The 26,021-nt window shown below is 37.3% G+C and overlaps 1 protein-coding gene across 10 annotated transcripts in view; it reads right to left on the reverse strand.

Annotated features, from left to right (window-relative positions):
* EYA4 (EYA transcriptional coactivator and phosphatase 4) overlaps positions 1-26,021 on the reverse strand; it is a 151,777-nt gene that overhangs the window by 45,490 nt on the left and 80,266 nt on the right. For all 10 annotated transcript variants that reach the window (XM_090135776.1, XM_090135775.1, XM_090135774.1 and 7 more), the window contains 3 exons: positions 9,524-9,648; positions 8,340-8,408; positions 3,194-3,286 (listed from right to left, as the gene is read on the reverse strand). In XM_090135776.1, coding sequence (XP_089991902.1) covers positions 3,194-3,286; positions 8,340-8,408; positions 9,524-9,648 — 287 coding nt within the window. The remainder of the gene's footprint in view (positions 1-3,193; positions 3,287-8,339; positions 8,409-9,523; positions 9,649-26,021) is intronic.

The following is a 26,021-nucleotide window of genomic DNA, read 5'->3' on the forward strand; positions in this document are numbered from 1 at the left end:
AAATTTCAATTTCTGCACAAAAGGGGACCAGACAAAGGTATGTAGTGACGGCATTTCTTAACCTTGCCTTTATAGCCTTCAGATTTTTTTTTTATCCTTTTTGCATGATATAAGTTGTAAGTAACAAAGGTGACAAGAACTTCAGATGTTTCTTTCCACCCCATTAAAATTATAAGCAGTTCCCAAATTAATCCAGTATCCTAAGCAATTTAAATACAAAAGTGCATGCATTCACAATAAAGCAGCTGTAGCAAATTCTTGGAGCATAAAATTGCTCAGTTTAAGATTGTTCTGCAATTCTCCACACCCTGTAAGTATCTACCCCTACAAGAGCCTGCTACAGGATTGCAAAGGTTCAAATTGAGTGTACTGATAATAATTACCAACTGCCAGTCTTTGAGGAAAAAGATGGAGGAAGCAGGCATACAGTATGACTACCTTGTGACCCTGAGCTAAAAGGCATATCTTTTTCCCAGGGTGTCACTCTGCAGAAGGATGAGACCAAAGCCCTGAACGTGGACAGCCACATGGCAGCCAGGGCAGGGACACTGTGGCAATTCTCATTCTGAATTCTGTGTTTTATTTTTCAACTTAACACTAGATATGTGAGGTTTCTTCTTTAGCATATTCAGTTTTTGTTTTTTAAATGTGACTTGAGGCTGGCACATTCAGCATAGATTTGCAGATTTATCATGAGACCACAAAGGCTTTCTTGAAGGCACCTCTGATTGCAGGATGTCAAGGAGGGAACAAACCTAAGTGTTAGACAGTAGTTTCAAAAAGCTGCAGTACTCTTCTGTCAAAAATCAGGGTTCATCACAGTTACTCGCGAGGCCTAATCTGTTTCTGCTATCGTATGACTCATGCAGTCTGTCATCACTTTCTGTGTTAAAGCTGGTCATTAGGAACAGAGCTGGCTACTGTACACATAAAGAGCTTGTTCAGCCTTATGCTCAGCCCCAGAACACGTCACAGGTTTTTATTGCCCTTGGAGCATGGGAATCACTTTTCATGGGGAGAATATTTGATGGAGAGAAATTCCACATGGCACTCTTAAATGAGCCTCATCACTATGTAATTTTATTTCATAAAATATTTAATAACATATCTAAGTCCTTCTCTACTTCACAGAGTTTTGCTTAAGTTCTTCTGACCTATGTTTGGATAGGACAGAGTATAGGTGTTATCCCTGCTAGTGGCCTATATATCCAGGCTATGTGTTTGAGAGCTGCAGGAAAGTACTAGCATTATCACTTTGTCATGGAAGTAACACAAAGCTGTGAGTGATTTTTAGGAAAACACAACGTTCACTGCTGGGCTTTGTTATGCATTGCTTTCAGTTGCAGCTGATTTGTCTAAAAAGGCATCTTTCTACTAGTTAGTGTTTGTTGTTTTTGGCAACACATTAAGCATCCCAAATCATCACTTAGGTTAAAAAGTCAGAGGAATATTTTGTGTGAGTTTATACTGTTTTTTCTGCCACAAAACTGATAAAATTGTCCAAATTGCAAGCAATAGTAAAAGACAAGTAATGGATGCACACTTTATGAAAGGCTCAGTAGATTACGAAAGCAGTTCTGCCTCACATGTGATGATGCAGACTGCTAATCACTCTGACAGGCAGACTACTGATTTCCCACTGTGAGTGATCATACTCATATAATACTTGAGTTTGTGGCCTACAATGAGAATTGGAGTAATTTTTCATTTGAATATGTAGGTAGCTAATGGACAAAAAAGCCAGTAAAGCTCAAATTCTTCCATTTTCGGTGGCACCCTTTCCAAATCTTTAAAGTGCAGATATCTCAACATTTCTTGTGCTTCTTGTGTCAGTGGAAGCTAAGGGTGAATGGGATCCTGTGAAATCAAACTGTTGTTTAGGTAACTAAGCATGAACACAGGACTGCAATTTTTGGTACTTCCCTTCTGAAAATGTTGTCTTAGCCCTTTTTTTACACATGGGATCCAGCTCAGGTGTCTTAAATACTTGACACAAGCTGATAAAATTTCACTAACAATGCCAAACTCGTATATAGACAGACATTTTATGACCTGCACTTATAACATTATTTATAATATTTTAGGGCAGAGTAACAATAGCCATGGGAGAGGGGAAAAGAGAGAAAAAGAAAAAAAAAGGGAAAAAAGCAGCTGATTTTTAGCAGAAAGTATTTTTTTTTAACATAACTTATTAGATTTTAAGTTGATGGTGTTCTTTTCATAATGAGAACAATGTTTTCATTTCTACTAATCAGAAAAAGTATATCCTTGCTTTACATTTCACAATAGACCTTTACTTCACGCACTTAAATTTCAGTACTTTCCTGGATAATGAACTTCAGAGTATGTCTGGATTTACTGATGCCTAAAAGCAATTCCGGAATCATACACTCAGTTAAAAAGCAGTTTCTCTGCTTTTAAAACATTTTGATTATGCAGAAACATTGTGATTTCCAGAATATTTTAAATGGGTTGTGACTACTTATGTCTACCAAAACCCACAGCATGGCGATTCTTGGCTTTAGTAAAATTTCAGTCAGGCTGTTACTGAGTTGATATTTTCAGATATGAAATTAATTTTCCCTTCTCTCTTATTAGAAGGATTCAGCCTTTTAGTTAGAGGGCAGATTTTCTTTTTTTGTCATCTTTTAGTAATTTATAGGAATCTACTTAAAAGTTGCTGTTTGTTTCATTTTTTAAAGAAGTAGATTAAACTTACAATTATTTAAACTAAAATATTTACATGGAGACAAAGTAGCTTAGAGCAATCTGGTCAGTATTTAAACTAAAACATTGTTCACACAAATAAGAAGATTAGCACTGAAATACGACCCTTAAGATTCTAAATTCTACAAATTAATACAGCCTTTACAATACAATCCATTTTTTCTTCCTAAATCATATAAGACCAGCACTGAGAAAAAGCTACAGTACAATAATAACATTATTATTATAAGATTTCAACATATAGGAATGGTCTTAGTCATCATTAAAGTTTTTTATGATTGTAGCTCATGAAAAGTACATTTTTAATAGAAATGAAAAAAAGTTACAATTATTATTTGATATTAAAGTGTTACTATATTGTGGCTTCTAAAAGATCACTTCCATGCAGTACAATGCTCATTAGCGAAGGTTATTAAATGCTATATTAATGTGTATCTAGCAATACGTGATCTTATTATGGCTTTACCTGACCCAGTAAAAGTGTCAAGCGATCCATCTCCAGTTGTTGTTGTTGTTTCATTGCTGTTCATGGGCTCTGTTTTGACTGCAAGAAGAGACACTACATAGAAGAATAAGTAGACATGAGATTTTACTTTTAGATTTATACTAGAGACCTCATGCCAGTCTCACTAGTGGTAGTCCAGATATATTAAGCATGCGATGAAACAGCTTCAACCTTTGCACTACCACAACACTGAGCCACTCTACCATCATTCCATTAGGAACGGCCATGCATCTATAGAGCTTTTCATTTGGCTATCTGTTGGCTTTAGGAACTGAACTATCTTCTGGGGAGATTTCAGCCTAAATCAATTCCCTAAGAGTATCAGAAAGGAGAGAAACATTAGCTGTCAAAGCATATAGCACACTACAAAAATAGTTTTGCCTGATGAATGAAACAATAATAATATGATTTTGTGCTCTACGGAAGCATGTTACTTGTTAGCATTCTGCCTTTGCCCTTCCCCTTTTTTGGAGCTCGGTCAACAGCAAGCAATTTTCCATAATAGGAGGGTGAAGTTTAAAATAAATAAATAAAAAACACATGACCAACAACAGAAAAGTAGAGCACAAACAACAGCTCTGAGAAATCAGCTTCCAATTCAGATATTTGGGTCCACTATGAACTCAAAATATTTCTTACATATCATCATGTACGCCTACCATCCAAGCCATAACTGAATGCATTGCAGTGGCAAATCAGCTTCTAACAGACATTCAACTGGCAAATGTAGAAAAAACTCTGACATTGGCAAACCTGAACAATTTACCACCACTGCCTTGTGAAGGTCAGTTACGCATGTTCAGTCCAGAAACAGAGGTACTTTCAGAGGCCAAATACAGCCTTAGCTGTCCTCAAGATTCATTATCCCTCTTAAAATATGTCAAGGACAGTGTTTGAGCTAAACAAAGGATTTGGTTTTTTCATGAGAATGGTGGCCAGAATAGTACCTGTACAACCACACTGCTATTTCTCCCCGTGTGATCACAGTAAGGAGCTTAGGAATTTCATAGCTGTAAATACAGCCACTGGGTTCCCAGAATAGGTGAACTCTGAGTGAGCTGTCTCTGCTTACAAACCTCAGTCCCAGAAAATTGCTTAACAGATCTTATTCCATTACGTCATATGGGATGCTGCAGATATTACAATTGCACAAGAGACCTGTTCTGAATTCAAAGGGATGTCTGTTTAGGTCACGCATGGAAGATTTGAAAAACTGGGATGTGCTTATCTCTGTGATATGGAGAGTGCCTTGTCAGTGTACTGATGTTAGTGAAACCAAGCAGCCCGTTCTTACACAAGTTACAGTTATACTGTAGTTGTGTATTTCTTTTTACTGAAAAGATTAAAAAAAAAAAAACACCTTGAAAGTGTCTGTCTTTTAAATATAGACTTCTTTCCATCATTTCTTCTCTTTAATAAAAGTGAAGTCTATTCTCTCCGCTGGCAACAGCAGTAAATTAATTTGGTATGAAATCATAATGAAAAAATTTAGCCGTATTTTTTTCAAGTTGCTGTGCAGTCTTTGTCATTATGCAGTCCTTTATTTTCTGATTTATAAAAAAAAAAGTGACAAAAATTACCAAATGAATAAAGTCCTTTGTCAGTGTAATCAACTGTTCCCATTTCTCTATTTAAGCGACAAAGAGGTGCTTCAGGAAATTAATAAAATATATAGCAGAAGAAAACTTACAGGTCATTTCCAGCAAATAACAGATCCCTTCAGTATTTTTATATTACTGTATACAGATGTCTGCATACTATATTAGAAAGCATCTTCCCCCTTGAAGACCTTTGGTCATATTTTACTTTATAAACTGCATGTATCTTTTCTCTGCAGTATGGACATTTACCTAAATGAAAAGAAAATCCTACTTCTTAATACCCTTAATCCTTTCTATTCAATAAAGTATGTCAGTATTGCCCATACTGAACTATAAGCCTATGCTCAGTATTGCATCCAGAAGGACACCTTACTTCATGCCTAACTTTCCTCTTTAACCAAAGCTTCAGCATCTAATTGAAATGTTTACTTTAGTTATGTATATTTCTGGTTAATGCCAATTGCAGTGCACTTCCATAAGCACAAATATTCACCATCCAGTTCTCTTCCTGTCAAGCAAAAAAATGACCTAAAGCAAACCCTTTCACGTACTTAACTTGAGGAAAAACACTGTATTGGCACTGTTCTTTGCTGAAAAAATACTTGTTGAAAGTATTTTTGTGTTTGATTTTATACAGTTCTACAGTCAGATTTTATCAACTTAAGGATCATAAAGATCTTTCCTCAGTGTAGCTAGACTTTTGAAGCTTTACCTTTTTTTTTATCATTATATCAGTAAAACAAGAGGGGAAAAAAGCACTGAGATAACTAAAAAAAAAAAAAAAAAAAAAAAAAAAAGGAATTTTAACATCAGATTAAAAACAGTAACATTTAAAGCTGAAATCAAACCATAAGCTGACAACAAGTCAAAACACAGCATCATCCCTAGATTTCCTGACATGTGAGCTAAAGCTACTACTAAGGCAGCCTCTCTAGAGATAGTGCAAAGATCAAGAGTTTGAGCCATCATTGTGAATCAATACTTTAACGAGTATAAATGCAATATGCTGTTGTATAAATGTGGATTAAGTTTATTAAGTTCTGAAAAAGTAAAAATACAGTGAAAAGCAATCCCAATCTGGAAGCCCACTTGAGTGTTGCTGACAGCAAAGACTGCAGATGGTAACAGAGAAGGGTTACCCTAGTAGTCGAGGCTGGGGCAGATAGTGTACAAGGGCATACAGAAGAAACTGGAATTGTGCAATCTCAAGTAGGGACAGCTGAGAGGAAAACTAATTTCTGCCTTCAGCTATCTAACAGGAAGATAGAGAGGAGATGAAGAACAAAGCTGTACTCTTCTCAAAGGTACTCCATGTAAATGGATAGTAAGCAACATACACAAGGGAAAATTCCAATTAGACCTGAGGAAAATTCTTCATCATGAGAGTAGTCAGGCCAAAGACAAGAGCCCAGAAAGGCTGTGTTGGCCCAGCTGACCTCCAGGAATTGATATCAAACTTAATTATGCCAAGACTAACTCAGAATACAACCCCCAACAGGCAACAGTTTCTACAATGTCAGTTGTTTACCTGACGAAACAATAGGCCAACATGACTCTTACTCTTCCAACCTGTTCTCCTAAATAACCTCTCCGAAAATGAACACTGAGATTTTAGGGGTAGGAAATGCTACAAGATACTACTGCTATGCCCAAATGCGGATAAACATGTGTAATAGATAGGAGGCAATGAGAGCTATTAGTGCAAACAAGCATGACTAAAAGCTCATTTTCTTCTCAGCATTTTTTTTTCTTCTGTTTTTAGGAAGCCAACAAGCTATGAAAGTTGCACAGAAGACAGCAGCTGAATGTAGTACATTGCCTGAGGTGGCTGGCAGCTGCTTGACAAGCTGAGGCTCAACTTATAGCTGCAGTGTACTAGGTTGGAAGGGCAGGAGACATGAACCAGGTTGGGCAGAATCTCAAGCCTGAGATGAAGGATGGAGATGGCAGGCACATGGAGGAAGCCAAGCAGCAGCAGCCAAAGAAGCCCTTTAGCACACATATCTCATGAAGAAACAGATAATGGTACATCACAACTCTATGCAGCTTAAGCACATAATATTCCTTAAAGATAGAAACAGTAGAAAGTACAGAAGTACAGACACAGCACAGAGTGGTCTCACTGTGACATATTCAACTAGAAGCACAGACCTAAACACGCTACTGCCTTTGGAAAATCAGCTTTCAGTTTGTGCAAAAGGTGATGTGTCCACAGTAACACAAAGGCTTCCATAATATATTTGCTCACTACTAGTAATTAGTAGTTAAATGATTTATCTGAACATGCTAAATATTTAACTGAGATGACAGACTAAATTAGATTTATTTAAACTTAAATTCTTGAAACTCAACCAAGCATTCACATAAAATCATGAAATCATAAAATCATAGAATCACAGAATGGTTGGGTTGGAAGGAACATCAAAGCCCACCCAGCTGCAATCCCCTGCCATGGGCAGGGCTCTCACCCACCAGCTCAGGCTGCTCAGGGCCCCGTCCAACCTGGCCTTGAACATCTCCAGGGATGGGGCAACCACAGCTTCTCTGAGCAGCCTGTGCCACTGCCTCACCACCCTCTGAGTGAAGAATTTTTTCCTAACATCTAATGCAAATCTCACCTCTTTTGGTTTAAAATCATTTCGCCCTGACCTTTCACTATCAGACTGTGTCCTATCAATATGAGCCCCCTCCTGTTTATAAGCTCCCTATAAGTACTGGAAGACTGCAATTTATTTTTTATAAAATCTGTCTTGGAAATGGTAAATTAATCCTAATTTTATTTTTGAGATATTCCTAAATGTAATCCAAATCTGCAAGCTTTAACACCTGTGTAAAGGTTTGTGGAGAGTCGTTTACACAGTGGTTAATCTCATATGCACTGCAACAATGTCACATATATAATTATTAATAATCATTGTAAGTCAATAATATACAGGAGAGAAAACTCATAAATGAAAATAGCAGCTTGGAAAATCTGAACTGATATTTGTGAAGAGGAAAGTTGCATAAGCATTAATTAAAAGTGAAAGTAGTAGTAGTAGTAGTAGTAGTAGATGTAATAGCAATTTATAATAATTTGTGCTCAGGTAGTCGTGTAATGTTGTACCTAAAAATCAGAGAAAAACAGATGAGCATTCTGTGCAAAATCTGCTAGAATTACAGAAGTGCTGAACGCTAGCAACACTCAGCATGTTCAGCAGCATGGTGCTCTTCCAGGCTCTCAGAGCACGTATGCAGTTAAGCTAATTTTAAGTTAGCTAAAATTCTCCTTGCTTTTCTATTGTCTTTCAAAGTATGGCGAGATCAGTACATATTGCAACTTCCTTCTGTTTTTTTGGCTGTAGGAAAGACCTTTGAGAACGGGTGGAAAAAATGGGGTGGAGAACAAAAAAAGGATGGAAATGTTCAAACCACTGAACAAAAAAACAGAGCAAACCAAGAGATGTTACACAGCAGCCACAGAGACACATCACCACACACATGCACTGTACCAGGGTCTCTCATACTTGTTGCAGAGGAGGGAGTACTGCAACTCAGCAACCAGTCTGCAGTATTTAAAACAGTCATGTTGTCTCCTGAGGACAGGAATGGTATAATGGTTCATTGTCTGAATGTCTGTTCAATGTACATGAATATTCTTCAATGCAAGTGTTGTTATTCTTTGAGCCAAGTCTCTTAACTGCACTACATTGTTTTCCTTAGCATTGCTTTAACCAGTTTATTTATGCAAGTATAATATATAGGGGCATATAGATATTAGTGTTCTTTAGTGGTATGCTTGAAGTTTTCCCTTCTCTTTATAACGGAATTGGGATTCTATTAAAAATCTAATTAGGTAGAACAGTAATGGTTCAGTCCTTTTCTGTAGGGTTCTATTCCCCTCATATGCACATGCACTTTTTACTGACATTCACAGTTTTTTCTTTTTAAGCAAGTGAATTAAATGCTTTCCATCACGGCCAGAAAGAACAAACTATAAAGTTTTTTTCTGGGGCGCCAACATCTAACTTCCAAGAAAGAGGACTGAAACTACAGCTTGATACATATGCATGGTGACACTGTCACAGACAATAATGGGGCTATGACTCCATCTCAGAATGTGACACCCTTCCTCTCATTCTTGCATCTCAGGTATGGCAGAACCTATTATCTGAAAACATTTGGACATCTGTGTTGTAGCTGCATGACAGCGCTGTTCATTTAGTAATAGATCCAGTGATAATAACCAGCAAATTTAGAGTTAAACCTAAACATTCCTTCTTGACAAACTTTCACTGCTTGCCAAGAAATGAAATTAGCATGTTCATCATTTAAGAAAATTATCTAAGCCAGCAGCAATGACAATTTTGATGTACTTCTTTTGCCAGAGCTTTTCAATAAATCTACATGGATGTAGTTTTGGGCATAACTGTAAATTATAATTCAGCCATGAAGTATGAAGCTGAAAAAGCAATCTATTTTAAGTTACCAACAGGCATAACAAAGCCTTTAAGAATTTGTTAAACCATTTCAAAGCTTTCTTACTTTCACTTTTGTGCAGTTCTGCCTCTTCCTTCAATTAGTGCAAATTGGAAAAGTGTTGCTGGGATTAGTAGAGTACACCAGTATTTTCTATTTCTTTCTGGGTTTATATGCATGAGGTTAAGAGCTAGCCAAAACTTTGTATGTACTGTAAATGTCTTACACTTACCTCCTGTTCCATTTGTTGTAACTGATGTACTACTGAGATTAGGCTTATCCAGTTTAGAACTACCTGGTGCATCACTGCTTCCAACAAGATTATGAGGACTTGCTAGATCTTGCATTTCCATAGACCTGTTAAATGAAGTGACAGTATATAAATATTTTGTCGTTTTGTGGTACTGTCTGTAGCAATCTACTTTGAAAATTTATAAGGTACCTAGATTAACAAATTGATAAAGGTTCCTACAAGAATTTTTTTTTTTTAACTAAATCTAAGGAAATAGCCAATAATTTGTCGTGAACAGCAACAACCCCAGTATTTTCCACTTTTCTTCCAGGTGTTATGAAGTAACTGTCACTAGCTCCCAGAACTGTTCACATTGCTTCTGAAAGACTTGCATGAGGCAGTGCACGTATATATACACACACACATATATATATACATACACGCTTGTATATATCGATGGATGTGAATGGATGGATGGAGAGCTGGATAAACATATGTATGTATGTATTTCTTAGAAGAAAACAGATAAATTAAGTGTAATTTCAGTCACTGCAGAGCAAATCAGAAGGACTTCTGCCTCCCATTGTCTGTATTCCAACCATCTATAGTCACTGAATTCATACTAAATTGCAGCAAAGGAACATATAGAGAAATGAACAGAGCTTTTACATAAATCTAAAAGATTTTTCACTCTGGAAAATGCATATATTCTAACTAGTTTATTTGATCTTTTTTCTTCTGAGTAATTTCCAGGAATCTTGCAAAATTTTTTTTAAAAGCAATTTTGTAGGAATAAACCACAATGGACTTCAGCATCTCAATTATACTGAGAGACTGTGGATAGCTTTCATTGAGTGACAACAGATCTGCCTTTCATAGACAAAGCAGAAAAAGAGTGGTTCTTGTTAGACTGGTAATAGAAATCTAATTTGCAGTGCGTGCTTGCCTTTTCCTTGCTTCAATTATAAATTAATTACACAGATTTTTACTCCCCAAAGAAACCTTTCTTCTATGTTTAAGCAAAGTTGCCAGCCCATCTGCAATAGGAGAACCATTTACCACATGTTCTACTATAAAGGCCAACAGAAAGATTATCTTACAAAGTTGTAAAAGCCCACTTGCATTGTAAAAGATTGAGATGGCTAATAAGAGAGGGACAGTTGGGACAGTTCAGTAAGCGTAACAACTCCTGTATCTTCATATTCTGGCCAGAAAGTGCAGTGGCAAGTGTTAAGGCAAGACCCAGCGTCCTAGGCATTTATTGCAAATTTCACTTTTAAACTGTCTTCCATGCTCCCCACACTCTCCTCTGGGGGAGAAAAAAACCCAAACCATACTATCTTTCCATCTAATATGGGTACGCTGTCTGAATCTGATTTTGGTTTCTCCAAGATAAGAAAAAGAAAAAAATCCAGAATGAAAAGTCTCCCATTTTATGCTCCCAATTCAGTTGATCTCCTGGATTCTCTCTCATTACATTCATTTACCCCAAGGCACAGATTTAAAGCTTTCATGTCTTGAAAATCTTCCAGTTTAGGAAATACTACATTTCAACTGGGAAAACACACCACGGCCTTATCCAAAGCCACATGAAGCCCAGGCAAAGAATTTCATTTACTTCAATAAATGCTTGAATCCAGCCTGAGATTCACCACTGTGCCAATGGCAAGGCAGTTTTCCCAATAGCAGACTAGATGAGCCAGGGTAAGTTGATATGCAAGTTGTGCATCAGCAGGTAAGAATTTTATTGCAGTATTCACAGAAATGCAAAGGTATGCACTGAGATTTGAACTGCCTTGACCTAAATTTCATCATCTAATTGTATATACATTTCCACACATCTGTCAGCAGCACATTATAGTTATTTTCTACTGGAAATGTGATCAGTGTTAGATGAAATAAAATGGACTCAAGTGGTTTACTATTCCGTCAGTTTCTGTTTGTCAGTTTCTGCACAAGGATAACAGCTAAATGTCAAAAAAAGTCTATGAGTTTCCTTGTATGCATTTAAGGGGGCAGGAGAATGCTACACAACATAAACAATGTGTGTTTCATTGCATATAGAGTTTAATACTACCCACATGTTCAGTAACAGTTAAAGTGTCATGATTTCCCTGTTCCAGTATGATCGGCCCAGAGATGTTCACATTTGCTTCTTTTCTTGTTTAGCATGAAAACTACAATGATTTCTTTCTGGACAGCAATTTATCATGGTCACAGACGTAAATGATTCAGCTATATTTCATAAGCAAAATCATTGATTTATCCAGCTACTGTATGTAAGGGCTATCCATTTAAGCACAATTCACACAAATCAGATTTAATCAGAAAAGCCAAGTCCACTAATTTTCATTTGCTTGCCAAGAACATAAACTGATTACATAAGAGGAATAGTTTTTGTTCCACACCAGTATGAAATCTTTTGTGCAGAAAAGTATACTGTCTTATACTTGTTCTTTTCATTCAGCATCTAGAAAAAGGCATATGCAGGGCAAGCTCATTACTAATACTATTTTTAAAGTAGCAAATTTACACATAAAAATTTTCCCTGGATGAATAAAAGACATCTTGCAGTTAAGAAAGTCTAAGTAAAGGATATCCAAAATGATAAAAAGCTTCACAAAACCACCTGTATACATTTATGCTTATCCTGGGTGCTCTAGCTTGTGTGAACAAGTAAAGGGATTACTTCAACATATTCCTATGTGATATATTTATTCAAGTACACGTTCCCTTCTGTGTAACAGATGTCATTCAAATCACCTTTCTGGATGCGTTTAGTTTATCTTCAGCCTAAAAATTTCTGAGAAAGATGTAACAGACCTACTCAAATCTTACAGCTTCAGTGAATAAAGGATTCAGGAAAAATGTTTAATAAAATGGATGAAATAATTCCAACATCTTGAATTCATTTTGTCAAACTAAATGTTTATCAGAGTGCTGCTTTCACTGACTTAATGAGAAGCAGGTTTGGGTTCAGTATGTTTTCTTGCAGTAAAAGTTAAAAAGGGTGATCTCAGAAGGACCAATTAATACTTCTAAATTTATGCATTTATTTATTAAAGACTTATTTTCTAGGAGGGACAGTGTGCTTAAATTTAGGCAAAGTAAAGTCCATTGTTTTAATGGACTGCTTTAAAAAATACATTGTAAAGCTTTTTTTTTTTTTTTCCCCCTTTTCTCTACTAGGCATTTAACTAAAACTTGAGTTTTGGCTACCCAATCTTTAATTGTCTCAGACTACATCTCAAGGAAATTAAGTAAAATGTTAAATAGTTAGTAAAATGTTAAAAATAAATAGAAAGATAAATTTTGGAAGCAAATGCATTGCTTTGCTACATATTTTAAATTCCTGATTGTTGGAAGGCTGCTAATATGACAGCAAGCTTCTGAGCAAAAAACTGAAATCTGGCAGGATGAATTTGTCTTTTACTCTGCTTTGGCTATGCTTTAAGTCTTTGAAAACTGGTATTTGCACAAGCTTAGTGGATTGTTTCTGAGGCTTACTGGAAAAGTCTCTAAAACACCCCATTTGCACAGAACAGCCTCCCATATCTCAGCACATTTCAACTCCAGCCTGAACATGGACATACCCAACCAGTGGAAGTGGGTTTGCACTAAGATGGTTGTACATGAATCCTGGCCTCCAGGTTAGAGCACATTTTGTTTCCAAATAAATTTTCCCATCTGTCCCTACTTTGGCAACTGAACAGAACCTGCAGTAGATCCTAAACCACTGAATGGTACAGCCAAACATCATAAGCTAACCTAGCATAGGAAGTTTTCAGGCTAATTATGCTTGCCCAGTTTAACAACTACATTTCTGAATCATTTTTATACAGTTTTATGACAGGTTCAAGCCTTGCTTCTAAAGTTCTGGTGTTTCTTTTTTTTGTTGTTGTTGGTTTTTTTTTTTTTCCCAACTCCTTTCACAACTCTAAACTCAATTGTTCATTAATGAATCCTACAAGTAGATCACAGACGGATAACTTTCTTCTTCAAAGAGATACCATTTTATAATGTAAACTTTTTGCTATATAATTTATTTTTGTTCTATATTTCAAACTGTTTTCTACTAACAGCTTTGAAAGTATGAAATAGTTTATCAGAGATCTATAGAAGAATATATATTTAGAAGTGGAAATAAAGTGCATTACACCCTGGATAAACATTTAGCAAATTCAAAAGGAGGAAGCAGTGAAACTGATGAGATAAACTTGCTCCACTGGGACAACTGCCTCGCTTGTGTTCACAGGCTCATCAATGCCTGCTTTGTACCTTCTCAAGCTCAAGAGGTGGCCAAAATATTACATCTTCTGCTATCCTAGGCAGTCTCACAAAAGCATACAAGTTCTGTGAGGGTGCTCAAGAGTTAAAAACAAATAATACTGCCAGACACTAGAAAGAGTTCCTTTCCACTCTTCTTGAGGCCTTGTTTTTTAACCTGTAAAACGATCTGATATAGCACTAAGAAGCAGTAAAAGCTGTCACGCTATACTAATATAACTAGCAAATGTTCCTTGGACTTTTATTTTATTACTTCTATTCTAACAGTTGAGAAAACAAATGCTAAACTTTTTGCAACTATTTGGGGATGGAAGGTGAGTTCTCACTACATAATTTCTATTTGTTATTGTTTGGCAATTGGTGTATCAATTTCCATGTTAAAAAAGTAAGAGGAAGAAGCAGAACTAACGCCACATTGATATTCCAAAAAATACTTCTCCTCTGTCAATCTGTAACCAATGTCAGACAAAGGATAGTACAGGGAGGTAACTTAAGTGAAACGAAGAACAACGTTAGCATTTCTACATATTAATAAATAGCACGTCATTAATAAATAATAAAAATGCCATGGCCTTCAGCTTTATAGAAGTTTAACTGCACAGTAAGGATTGCACTATGTTCTTATAAATATGAATGACTCATTGCAAACTTGAATATCATCATGCAGCTTCCCAGTGCATGAGTTCAAGCTCTCAAGGAACTACTTAGGCATTGCAGTAATAGCACTCTCAAGACAATCCTTCTTATACAAGTAGACTATAATTTGAAAAAAAATACCAGAATTGCTGAATTTTGTATTATAGCTTTTTAGATCTCAACAATACTGCTTATCTTGCAGGGCATGGGACTCCTCCAGTAATCCTTTGGGGCATAAAGTGGCACTAGCTGTGATTGTATCTCAGTTTTCTTTTCAGGCCTATTGTCTTTCTCTTGGCTATTTAAGCTCTAATTCAAGGAGAAAAAAACCTTATGCAGACAGTATTACTTTACAGGAGATGTCTGCCAGGCAGCCAGTGTCAGTACTCAGGCTGTACTTGGTGCAGAGGACTCAGACAAGACTGGAAGCAAACAGGTTCAGTGACAAAGGCAAGTATTGTAGTGTGTCTCAGGACATCATTAACAGCAAGAGAAAAAGAATGTTTCTTTGAGCAGCACTGCCACATCTTCCCCAGCTCCCCCTGCCCAATTCCCCAATTACACTTCTGCTCTTGCCCTCCATTTTTTGGATCTGAGGCCCCCTAGTACTCTATGCTTCCTGACAGCCAGGTGTCAGGTATTTTTTGTCTTCATTTCAAATGCCAAAGGTCATAGCTTTTGTTAGTCTAAGATATGGCTTTTGCTATAGTAATATGCAGATACTATAAAAAGGGCATATAGATATGTTCTGAATGGGTCTAGTGAGAAAATAAGGCAAAACCCTATGAACAACAACTGCTTCCAAATTCAAGTTCACTTTTGGAGGAAAAGAAAAACTGTCATTTTCTTCTTCTGTCTGAGCAATAAACTGAAAATGAAAAGACTAGGATTTCTCAGGTAGTGCCTAAGCATAGTAATAAATTTAGAAGGCTCAGATTTTTCTTCTGCATAATTACTGAAAACTATTAATTGCTTGAGAGTCAGAAACAGCATAGTCCCCCTGATGCCTGATCAACAGAGATGTCTTTTAATGGTTTCCAGCAAACCACACAAAACTTTCTATACTGGTGCAATTAAGTTGGCACAAATCCACATCAAAGTATTTTCTCACTCCCTTCTAACTTTTGCTGAAGATCAGTGTCATTTCTGTGATGCAATGAACAAGAAATGTAAAATTAATTTTGATTTCCACACTTGTGGATATATCACAGAATAATTTGTAGGAAATACTTCTGGTTTCTTCCACCGGGCATGCTGCCCATTTGTCCAATGCCAAAATATTCAAATAAAAATCAAGTGAACTTTGGCAACAAAAAAAATTCACTAATTTGTTTACTTCAGCATAAACACAAGAATTTTCTGCACTTATAAAAGACAAGTTCACACTAACACAAACAGGTAGACTGTCACTGTTTTGGCAGATAACAGAAAACCTTTTCTCTGTGTGGTCTCACTCCATTCTATCCCACCAGCCCACAAGCAGGGACTGGTTTGATTTGATGAAGGCAGATGACAGTTTTATATGGGAAAGTTTTATTTTCTGAGGCAATAAATGGATGCCAATGGAGAAAAAAAAAAAAAAAAAAAAAGAAGAAGAAGAAAAAAAAGGTACACAGAGTGATAACTTTCTGTCCAGCTGGATCCCAGCTTTCAAGATTTCTTTCCTGGACTATATGAATGTGACTGCCACAGGTTTGATGTCATGCATTTTTAGTTCAGGGTCTATATTTCAGGCAGTGGAGAATGTATCTGGCAAGAAGCAATGTGGCATCTGAACAAAGATTTCCTGTTTTCTCATAGAAAAAGGCAACTAGTTGGAAAAAAACCCAAGGCAACTAGTTGGAAAAAAACCACTCTAGGTGACAGGCAGAAAACATGCCAATTAGTAGGCAGTGTGGACCAGAGGTCGTTCTCCAGCTTAAGGACATGAAGGGGAAAAGCTGAGAGAAGGGCAGGGAGCCACACTTTCTTGATCTGCATACAGCCTGGCCCATCTTGACCAGTTGGCATATACCAAGCCTACAGCTCACACAGCTTTAGCAATTTCATGGTACCAATGTTCATATGCCACAGCCCTGGCTCATGCAGGACATGTTTAATATCCTGCCACTAGCTTGGCCATACAGCCCACAGGCTAGGTTATGCAATTCTAGTCCCAGTGTGAACAGAAAATACAAAAAGGTATGCAGGAGGTTAAACTCATGTTTAACCTACTGCTTAAAAAAAGGTGACAAAAGTAGATTTTGAAGTTGTTATGTGAATATTTAAATAAATCAAAAGCGATAATGACACTGCAGTTCCACAGGGAGCTGTCAAGTATCCAGCTTACATGAAATACAGACTACCAGCTTACAGATACTTAAGATCTATATACCGGTCTTTGGATCACATTTTCAAAGAGTAGTTCACCCAGCAGCTCCCTTTCCCACTTCTGATCACTTCCAGATGTGATCAGTGCTTACGAACCCTTTGGTTCTAACAACATGATGATCTGTGCCATAAACAAATAACAAACACTTCTGAGGAGATGGCTAACAGATAACCAGCAAGACTGCGGCCACGCTTCCCTCACCACAACTTCGGTAGCACAACAGGTTGGGGTGACTTTGGCCTTTCCTACATCTCCAGCCAGTGACTGGATCCTGAGGAGCAGGCAAACATGGATAACGGAAGGATCTCGCTGAGTCTTCAGTGTTTCTAAGTTTAATTTCAGCAACAAGGACCATTTCTTTATTTACCTAAGAAAGTGCATGTACGTAACTGACAATCAGGTCTGCCAGCTACTAGCCAGTTGCCAGTCTGTCGTTTATAAGAAACAGCCTTCAAAGTCACACAGCTTGCTGCACACGATTTCTAAACATCTCTGGGAAAACATCCCTCACTGAGTGACAGTATGGCTTTAACTGAAACAGTGAGAGGACTGCCTGGGTCCAGATATTGGTGCCTGGTCTGTATCTAAAACATTATTTGCAACACAAAAATAATGCCAGATTTATCCACGTACAAAAATACTTAAGTAAATCTAAAACTGAGAAATCAGACATGAGAGGCTGGTCTGGTTGAAATTGCTGCAAATTTTGCAACTGGCTTCAATGAAGCCTGAACAGCATGATATAAACATTAACTCACATTTTCATAACAAAAGAGCAGAGGGTGGGTTGTGTTTCTGACTCCCTGTTGAAATATCTGTTATGTTTCAAACTAGTGATTGAAACACTTAGTTCTTTGTCAGGGTATGCCCAAGGGAAAGAAATGCTTTCAGGTGTGCAGTACTGAAGTGATCATACCTAATTTCAATGTAATTTCTTTAGCCACCAGTACAGAGTCCTGCAAGATCTCCGTCCATCTCCAGAAAGGATAATCGTTGACTAAGAGGTGTCAGAAACATTGTCAAAAATGTGCTCAATTCAAACTTTACATTTCAATGCAAACATTCTGAATATTGGAAATACTAACACATCTGACTTCTAACAGTGAGATGTCCCTTCAGAAATTAAAACTGATCTAAACCTTGGCTCCCACTATGAAATTTCTGTAGTTTACCTCAAGTGGAGCACAGTACGTTTGGCTCCAAAACATTTTGTATCAAAAACAATTATTTCTCTTCTCTAATTGCAGTCACAACAACATTTTAGGTTTAGAATATAAAACAAATAAATGCAACTTTCTCATGGCATGATGTTTTATCTGTCTCACTGTTTAATTATTGTGATTAAGTAATAAAGTATAGAAATGCATAACTGTTCCAGATGGCAAGGTATGTTGGATGCACTCACTGCACATAATCCTTTTCATTCTGTCCAGAAGATGATGTCCTGATAAATGCACTCATGTTGGCTGATCTTTACAAATAATATTTAATGATTGCATTTAATTTCACTTCACTGTTTGATTTCCCCAAGTCACCTTACAGCTTGAGTCCTAGAGCATGCAGTTTTTAATTTGGGGTGAAACAGGCGATTATTCTGAGAATCAATACATATGTTTAGCTGGGGATTCTAGGGCACAATTCCTCCCATTTTATCCCTTGGAGCTGTAAGAAGAGGCAAGTACAGCTATGAAATGGGAACCCTCAGCTCAGCTCAGACTGGACACTGACAAGTAAGCTGTAGTGAGGGATACCCGCCTATCCACGCAAGCACAGGACATGGGCAAGGACAGAACAGTGGCTCCAGACACTCCATATTCTCCTTTCCCTCCCCACACACACCTTGCAGAACCAAAAACCCACGTGTCTGATGAAAAAATGTAAAAGATTTGCCTCTCCTTTATACCTCTGTTTGCTAAACAAAAAATAGCTTGACATCAGCAAGACTTGTGACATACAAATTCTACCTTTAAAAATTAGCATCTACACACTTCTGTCAAAGTCCTGAAGAAAAAAAGAGATAGGATGTAACAAACTTTATGGTAGTGCTGGTTTTTAAGCTCATATGCATCTACACTACAGACTTCCTGGGACTAAGACTCTAACATTACCACACGTAGCATAGATTGCCCAGTGGTCGTGGGCCTGCTTAATGTTACAGAGCATGCAAGCAGATGTTAATATTAACACTATTGCTGTTCATAATTCAATGCTTTTGTTTTTCTGTAAATTTTAAAATGTTACTGTTCTGAAATGTACTGGTATAATGAAACCCTAACAGAGATGAGTATATGCTCTTCTACAACTATTTTGAGACAGTTGTCAAAAGCACTGCATTATTTGAGTATAGAGCCCTGCTTCATTTAACATATGTAATTAGAAAGAAAATAAGATAAAAGCCTTAAATAACAATGGCATGAAAAGTGATCTCATGTCCAGACACCTGCCAATTACTTCTACACTGCAAAGCAAAAAAAAAAAAAAAAAAAAAGAAATCTGAAAACCATAAAAATTCAGGGACCAGAGATTCTGCTGTAAATTGAAATATAACTGAAATGAAATTTAGGAAAGAAGATGCTTTCCCTTTCTGCCCTCTTCTGTTCTGGAGCCACACAAAAAATAATTCTGCTAAAAAGTCAATCCACTGAATTACTTCATTTATTTGGAGACTGTGTATGCTATTTTCTATAGAACTGCCAACATGTAGGAACATACCTTCCTACAGACTTGCTGCTCCACTTGTGGGCCTCTCTTAAATGGCAGAGAAGAATCCCCTGTGAATTAGATGGAGGCCATCATACTCATTTTCACATATAACCAATTCCAGATTTGAACTTAGTTTTTTTTTCAAAGGTGGAAGGCTAGTGGAAGACAAGTATATTTCATGCTTCAAGGGGAGGCAAAGTTACCTCTGCTCTAAAAATGACCTAAAGCAATTCCCACAGAAATTTGACAAAAATACAGACTCAGATCACAGTAAATTATATCACTTGGCAGCCAAACTGGAGAACTAAGTCCAGAATTGCCAACAAAACTCAAGACACACATTTGGATATATGGAAAGCTTTGAGATTTTTAACAGAAAGGAGCATACACAGGCACCATTTGAGACTCATAAAGAACCTTATCAGTTTGAATGGAGTGCGTAAATTCTAAGGATCAGATGTAAGGTTTTTTTTTTTTCTATGTGTGTGTGTGTTTTTAAATAAAAGCATTCAATAGGAGAAGATAGAACAGACAGACCATCTGCAGTGTAACCACATAAAAGACCCCTGGGCAAATCCAACCCATTAGCAGAAGTGCTTGACAAATCTGCCAAAGAGCCAGATGCTGCTTATAGAAGAGACTCTTTTCCTCCTTGTCATCCGGATGCTCTGACTTCTGTTCCCAAAGGGGGACAGTGATGAATGGTGCTCAGCTTAACTGTGCGCAAAGATAACTGAACTACAGGACTTAGGCTATCTTAAAATAAAAAGACAAGACCGAGCCTGAAATAGTAAAAGAAAAAAAAATTTGAACACATATATAAGCCATTTGTGCAACATGCAAATACTAGAAAACAGAAAGCAAACTTGCACATTTCCATGTGGACTTTTCATATGGATTTTCTTTTGTTCATTCTTCTGGTGCCCTACCATTTTTTTCTAAGGACTGATTAGGATCTAGTAGGATGGCAAAGAGGTACATTAAATGCTAGCACAGCATGCTAACTGCATAGAGTTAGTAAGTACTTACAGAATACAGAAGCTGACCGTATTTAAAATGTGTCTGAAGAGGTTGTGAAATATTAAGCCAAAAAATTACACTGAAAAACAATTGAGAAAAAAAGTGACTTGTTTACATAGCAACGTGTACCAATCTCAGAGTATGAATTTGTATCTAGCTGGCCAACTTTTTAATATCCACATTTCTGTATGAATCTCTTCAACTGGATTTGAAGTGTAAAGCAGGTTGAACCGAATACTTTTATGATTCAGGCTCACCGATGGTAAAAGAGGTCAAAGAAGGTGTAACAATGTTGGAATTAGTTCTCCTGTGTATTGCTGTAATGTGATATGACAGAGCAAAAAATAGACGAAGGAGGGAGGAAGGGGGGGAGGAAGGAAGGAAGGGAAGTGAGGGAAGTGAGGGAAGGAGGGAAGGAGGGAAGTGAGGGAAGGAGGGAAGTGAGGGAAGGAGGGAAGTGAGGGAAGGAGGGAAGTGAGGGAAGGAGGGAAGTGAGGGAAGGAGGGAAGTGAGGGAAGGAGGGAAGTGAGGGAAGGAGGGAAGTGAGGGAAGGAGGGAAGTGAGGGAAGGAGGGAAGTGAGGGAAGGAGGGAAGTGAGGGAAGGAGGGAAGTGAGGGAAGGAGGGAAGTGAGGGAAGGAGGGAAGTGAGGGAAGTGAGGGAAGGAGGGAAGGAGGGAAGTGAGGGAAGTGAGGGAAGTGAGGGAAACAAGCTCGTTCTCATTGTGATTACATGTGCTGCACTTGAAAAACTAATGTCATTTTGCAACTCAAAGACCAGTCTCATTTTGCAATAGAGTTCTGTGAAACTGTTGGCTTAAGTAAAAGCCCTTGAAGGTATAATCTATCTTATTTTTCATTGAAAATAGTGTGAAGCATTTCCCCTATCCAAAGACATGCCTGAGGGCTGAAAAGCATTTAGTTGTGATTAATACATTATTTAGCTCAGAAATACATACACTTCTTTTCAACTCTCTGTAATTCAAGCAGACTGTGTAGGAAAAGTATCATGACTTAGCAGATCAACAAATTCAGTAAAAACTGCTCATAATAGATAGGGGCAAGAGGACAACAGAGAGGGAAAGGGAAGTGTAACAAATGCTTGCTCTGTTATTAAATGCTCGTCATTTAAAGGCCACTCACTTAAAGTCACCTCTGGGTGCAAAGCACCACACTTGGCAGAACAGCAACAGACTTGCTTTGCACAGAAATTAATTTCAGCCTGCCAGCAACTACTGGTCAGACTGTGGCTGGCAATCCACAAAAGCCTGTCAGCAAACTAGTGCACACTGCCTGAGCTACAACACAACACAAAGTACAGACATCAAAGCAAGCTTAAACGCTACCAGTCTTTGCAACTGGTTACAGCTCAGGTCATATGTTGGGCCATCCTTGTCCACATCATGAAATGAGTTGTGTTGTTTGCAGCTGGGGAGGACGCTAGCCCACCATTTGCACTGGTACCCAATCAGGTCAAAACAGATAAGTAACAAATTACCAGGTGTATGCCACACCACCAACACCACTTTTGGTCCTACTCCTTCATGCACCTGCAGCTCCATCTAGAGAAAGTTGTAAATAACTGCTGTGGTTTCCCACAAATTATGTTGTGCAACAGCACCCACATATACGAGGGACATGAGATACCAGTAAGAGGACTGCATTTCACGATGGTATACCTGCGTTGCTAACACATTCTGCAGGGATGACTAAGATGTTTTACTGAATATTTCAATGCTCTGCTCATAACATTTGTTAAATTGCCCTTATACATTTTTGTTTATAAATGTTGCCATTTCTACTTGAGAGTTATCGTTATGAGAAAGTTATTTTTAGTGTGTTTCTTACATATAAAAATTTTGATTTTTTTTTTCAGTTCTTCAGTCATCCCCTTTTTGTGTTCAGTTGTTGGGGGTTTTCTTGGTACTTAATTACCATTAATACAAAGTCATTGACACAGCTTCAGATCTTCATTTCAGCAAGCCCTTCCCAGCCCCCAGAAAGTGCACCTATATGCATTTATGTTGAAAGAACCTCACTGTCCCACTGTGCAGGATGGCAGAAAGCACCTAGCAGTATGTCAACATGCATGAACGGGTTTCACAACTGGAGCCATCTAAATATCTTGCACTTTTGAGCAGATTCAGAAATCACAAGGTGCTTTGAAGTTGAAATTACGTCAGAAATATTAATTATACAATTACATGGGGTGTTTCTAGTCCTCTTCAAAATTAACCACAAAACTACTTTTAATGCACATATTTCTGTATTTGCTTAGTGAAAACAAGGGGAAAAAAAGAAAGCAGTTATTAAACAATTCAAATATAGGTGATTCAAGCCAGAACTCAATAGGACTTTTCCAATTTTCAAAATATACCCTAGAGAGCAGGAAAGACAGCACCTTTCTAAGGGAACAGTAAATAGAAGAAACACTTCTAATTTAAATTAGTACATTCAGCATTTTGTGCTTTCTACCCTGTCTCTTCAATAAGACAAGATCCTACAAAATGATATCAATAAACTCAGCCTTGTTAAAATAGCATGGCTATTTCTTAGAGTACTTCATCTTATTTCCACATTTACTTGGTGTTTTTTTTTTTAATTTATTTTTAATAAAAGCTTAAACCTATTAGCAATGATTGGTTCTTCCATTCTAGTAGTACTAATCTGTATTAGTATAAACTCTTACCTTTGTAGCATGTGATATTTCACAAAAAGTCTTGAGACAAACATAAACATCTCCAATTTACTTCTACTGATTCTTCTGTTAAAATCTCATCTTTTTTTTTTTTTTTTTTTTTTTAAGAAGTAAGTTTCCAATAAATATTCAAAACATATTTTTCTCTTGCTGCTTTCACTTATTTCAAAATCCGACCAATTGATTTGTGTTAACACTGCCGTGACCTGGCTTGGCATCACAGAGAGAACCTTATTTGTAGTATAATAGAAAATATGTTATGCCTGATTTTAAGAGAAAAAAAATAAACAGGAATTTGTAACAGACGCAAAAAATATTAAAAAAAAATACATTAATTTTATTGTTAGAGCCACAGGGATCTGTTAATATAAACCATTCCAATACTTCTCTGTGATGTCATCAGTTACCATGTGTTTGCACTCTAAATAGATTATTGCAATTTCTGTAAACATATCATATATATTTTTAGAACTCTTTGGGGGTTTGGTCCAGAGCCAACAAAAACCAATGGGCAGACAGTGACCAGCTTCAAGAGGCTCTGAGTAATCAGAAAACCAAATTTCTAAAGTTAATGCATAAAAAGATCAGGGTATGGCAGGCAGAGAGACAGCACAGAGACTGCTCCAAAAATAGGAAAGTCTTGTGCTGCCTGAAACTACGCTCCTGAAAATACAGCACACGTAGCAGGACAAGATTCTTCTTGTTGCATCTGTTGTGTGATTGTCAGGGATGTTGTTTGTCATTCAATCACATGTATCTGCACAGTCATCTCGATAACTGTATTACTTTGATTGACCCAAACTGCTGAAGTGGCACACAGACTAAATACATGCACCAAACATTTAATAAGTAACAGATCTGTATAAAACATTCTTTCAACTGCAAGCTAAGCCTATGTGTTCCAGAATATAGCCTTTGTGAGAAATCTTATTACACGGTGCAGTTATTTTAAAACTAGAAAATTGTGAAACATTTTTTGCCAGCCACTGTCTTAACTGAGAAGTTTGGGCTTGATCCTGCCAAACATTTCTCTTAGGTAAGATGTTTGTAACTATACTGGACTCCCTGTCATGAATGCAATTCTCTGACAGTCATCACAGTCATCTGCTGTCCCTCCTGCTGACTGAATTTCTTTTTCCAATTCCTAACATTACTTATGGCAGTTTTTAATTTCAACTTCATTCTGTCTTTTCATAGAATATTTGTATTACAGTATCTGTTCATCTTTCTAGTTTGCCCCAAACCCACAAAATACTAGCAGCCAGTCAGAAAGCACTTTTTTTTCTGCCTGAATTATATATATATATTTTTTTTTGCATGTATTCCCTTCTGGAGCTGACTAGCTTTGAAAAAAAAAAAAAAAACAGAATCTGAAAAATCAAAATAAATGCACTCAGTATCTTTGCTTATGTGGTCTGTGCTTATGTGGTGTTCCTAGCTAGTCTAGTCTTCTTGCACTAAATCAGCAAATCAGCAGTACGGCAGGTAATTGCTGGTGGAGTCAGCATGGATACTTAGAAAAAGAATACACTGCCAAACAAAAGAAAAAGATCAGATAAACAGTATTTCAAAAACATCTACCTTAATTCACCATGAGATGAATGTCACCTTAGGAGTCTAAGTTAAACAGTCATCTCAATGTCTCATTTCCTCAAAATGAAGCCCACGTCACCATGATCTGCAGACTATTCATCGTGACGTCCAGGAGCACTGTGCAACTCCTGACTCTGAAAAGTCACTGTTTAAGTCATCATAGAATCATAGAATCCTTTGAGTTGGAAGAGATCCTTAAAGGTCATCTAGTCTAACTCCCCTGCAATGAACAGGAACACCCACAGCTCCATCATGTTGCTCAGAGCCCTGTCAAGCCTGATCTTGAATGTCTCCTGGGACAGGGCTTCCACTACCTCTCTAGGCAAACTGTTCCAGTGTCTCACCACCCTTATCATAAAAACCATCTTTCTTATATCCAGTCTAAATCTCTCCTCCTTTAGTTTGAAACTATTTCCTCTTGTCCTGTCACAACAGATTCTTCTTTCTTATAGCCCACCCCCTTCTTTCTTACAGCCCCCTTTAGATACTGAAAGGCCGCTCTCAGGTCTCTCCAGAGCCTTTTCTTCTCCAGACTGAACAGCCCTAGCTCTTTCAGCCTTTCCTCGTAGCACTATCCTCTCTCTAGTATAAATAAGTTTATGAGCATGTGGCTCATAAATAACAAATCTCTACCTTCTAATGAAGACTTTTAAGACACAAATGAGAATAAAACGAGGGAGTGCATTTGGCTAAACAATGCATCTGAAAACTTGGGAGACTGAGCTTGCTCATTTTTACTGTACAACCAATATATTTTTTTTTCTGTTACAACTACTGAAACATGAATGACAATTTCCATAGCTATTGCTGGCTTTTCTTGCTTAGCAGCTCAATTGTAAAGCTTCTCTTCACCATGTAATAACAAACATTTGTTTTTCATCTGATAAACTGCACATGAACGGGAAAGTACTGCTGGTCTCACTCTCCTACAGACTTGTATGCAAAGGGCTGAGCATGCTCAGAGAATCCTGGGAGAAGTACGACAGCTTCATCATTAAGCCTGTCAGATGAGTTGTTTCTCTTGGATTTGAATTGAGGACTTACAATATTAGACTTGGTAAATATGGATAACTGCTGGCTATTAATGTCAATAGCTGCCTGAACTAAACAGCATCAATCTTGAGCTAAGGCTATGAAGGTCCTATTGAGCAAATTAGTATAAGTGAAAATTCAAGATGTTTTACAAAGCCTAA

Source organism: Phasianus colchicus, chromosome 2 (genome assembly GCF_987193195.1).
Source record: "Phasianus colchicus chromosome 2, bPhaCol1.hap1.1, whole genome shotgun sequence".
In the NCBI taxonomy this organism is placed as follows: domain Eukaryota; kingdom Metazoa; phylum Chordata; class Aves; order Galliformes; family Phasianidae; genus Phasianus; species Phasianus colchicus.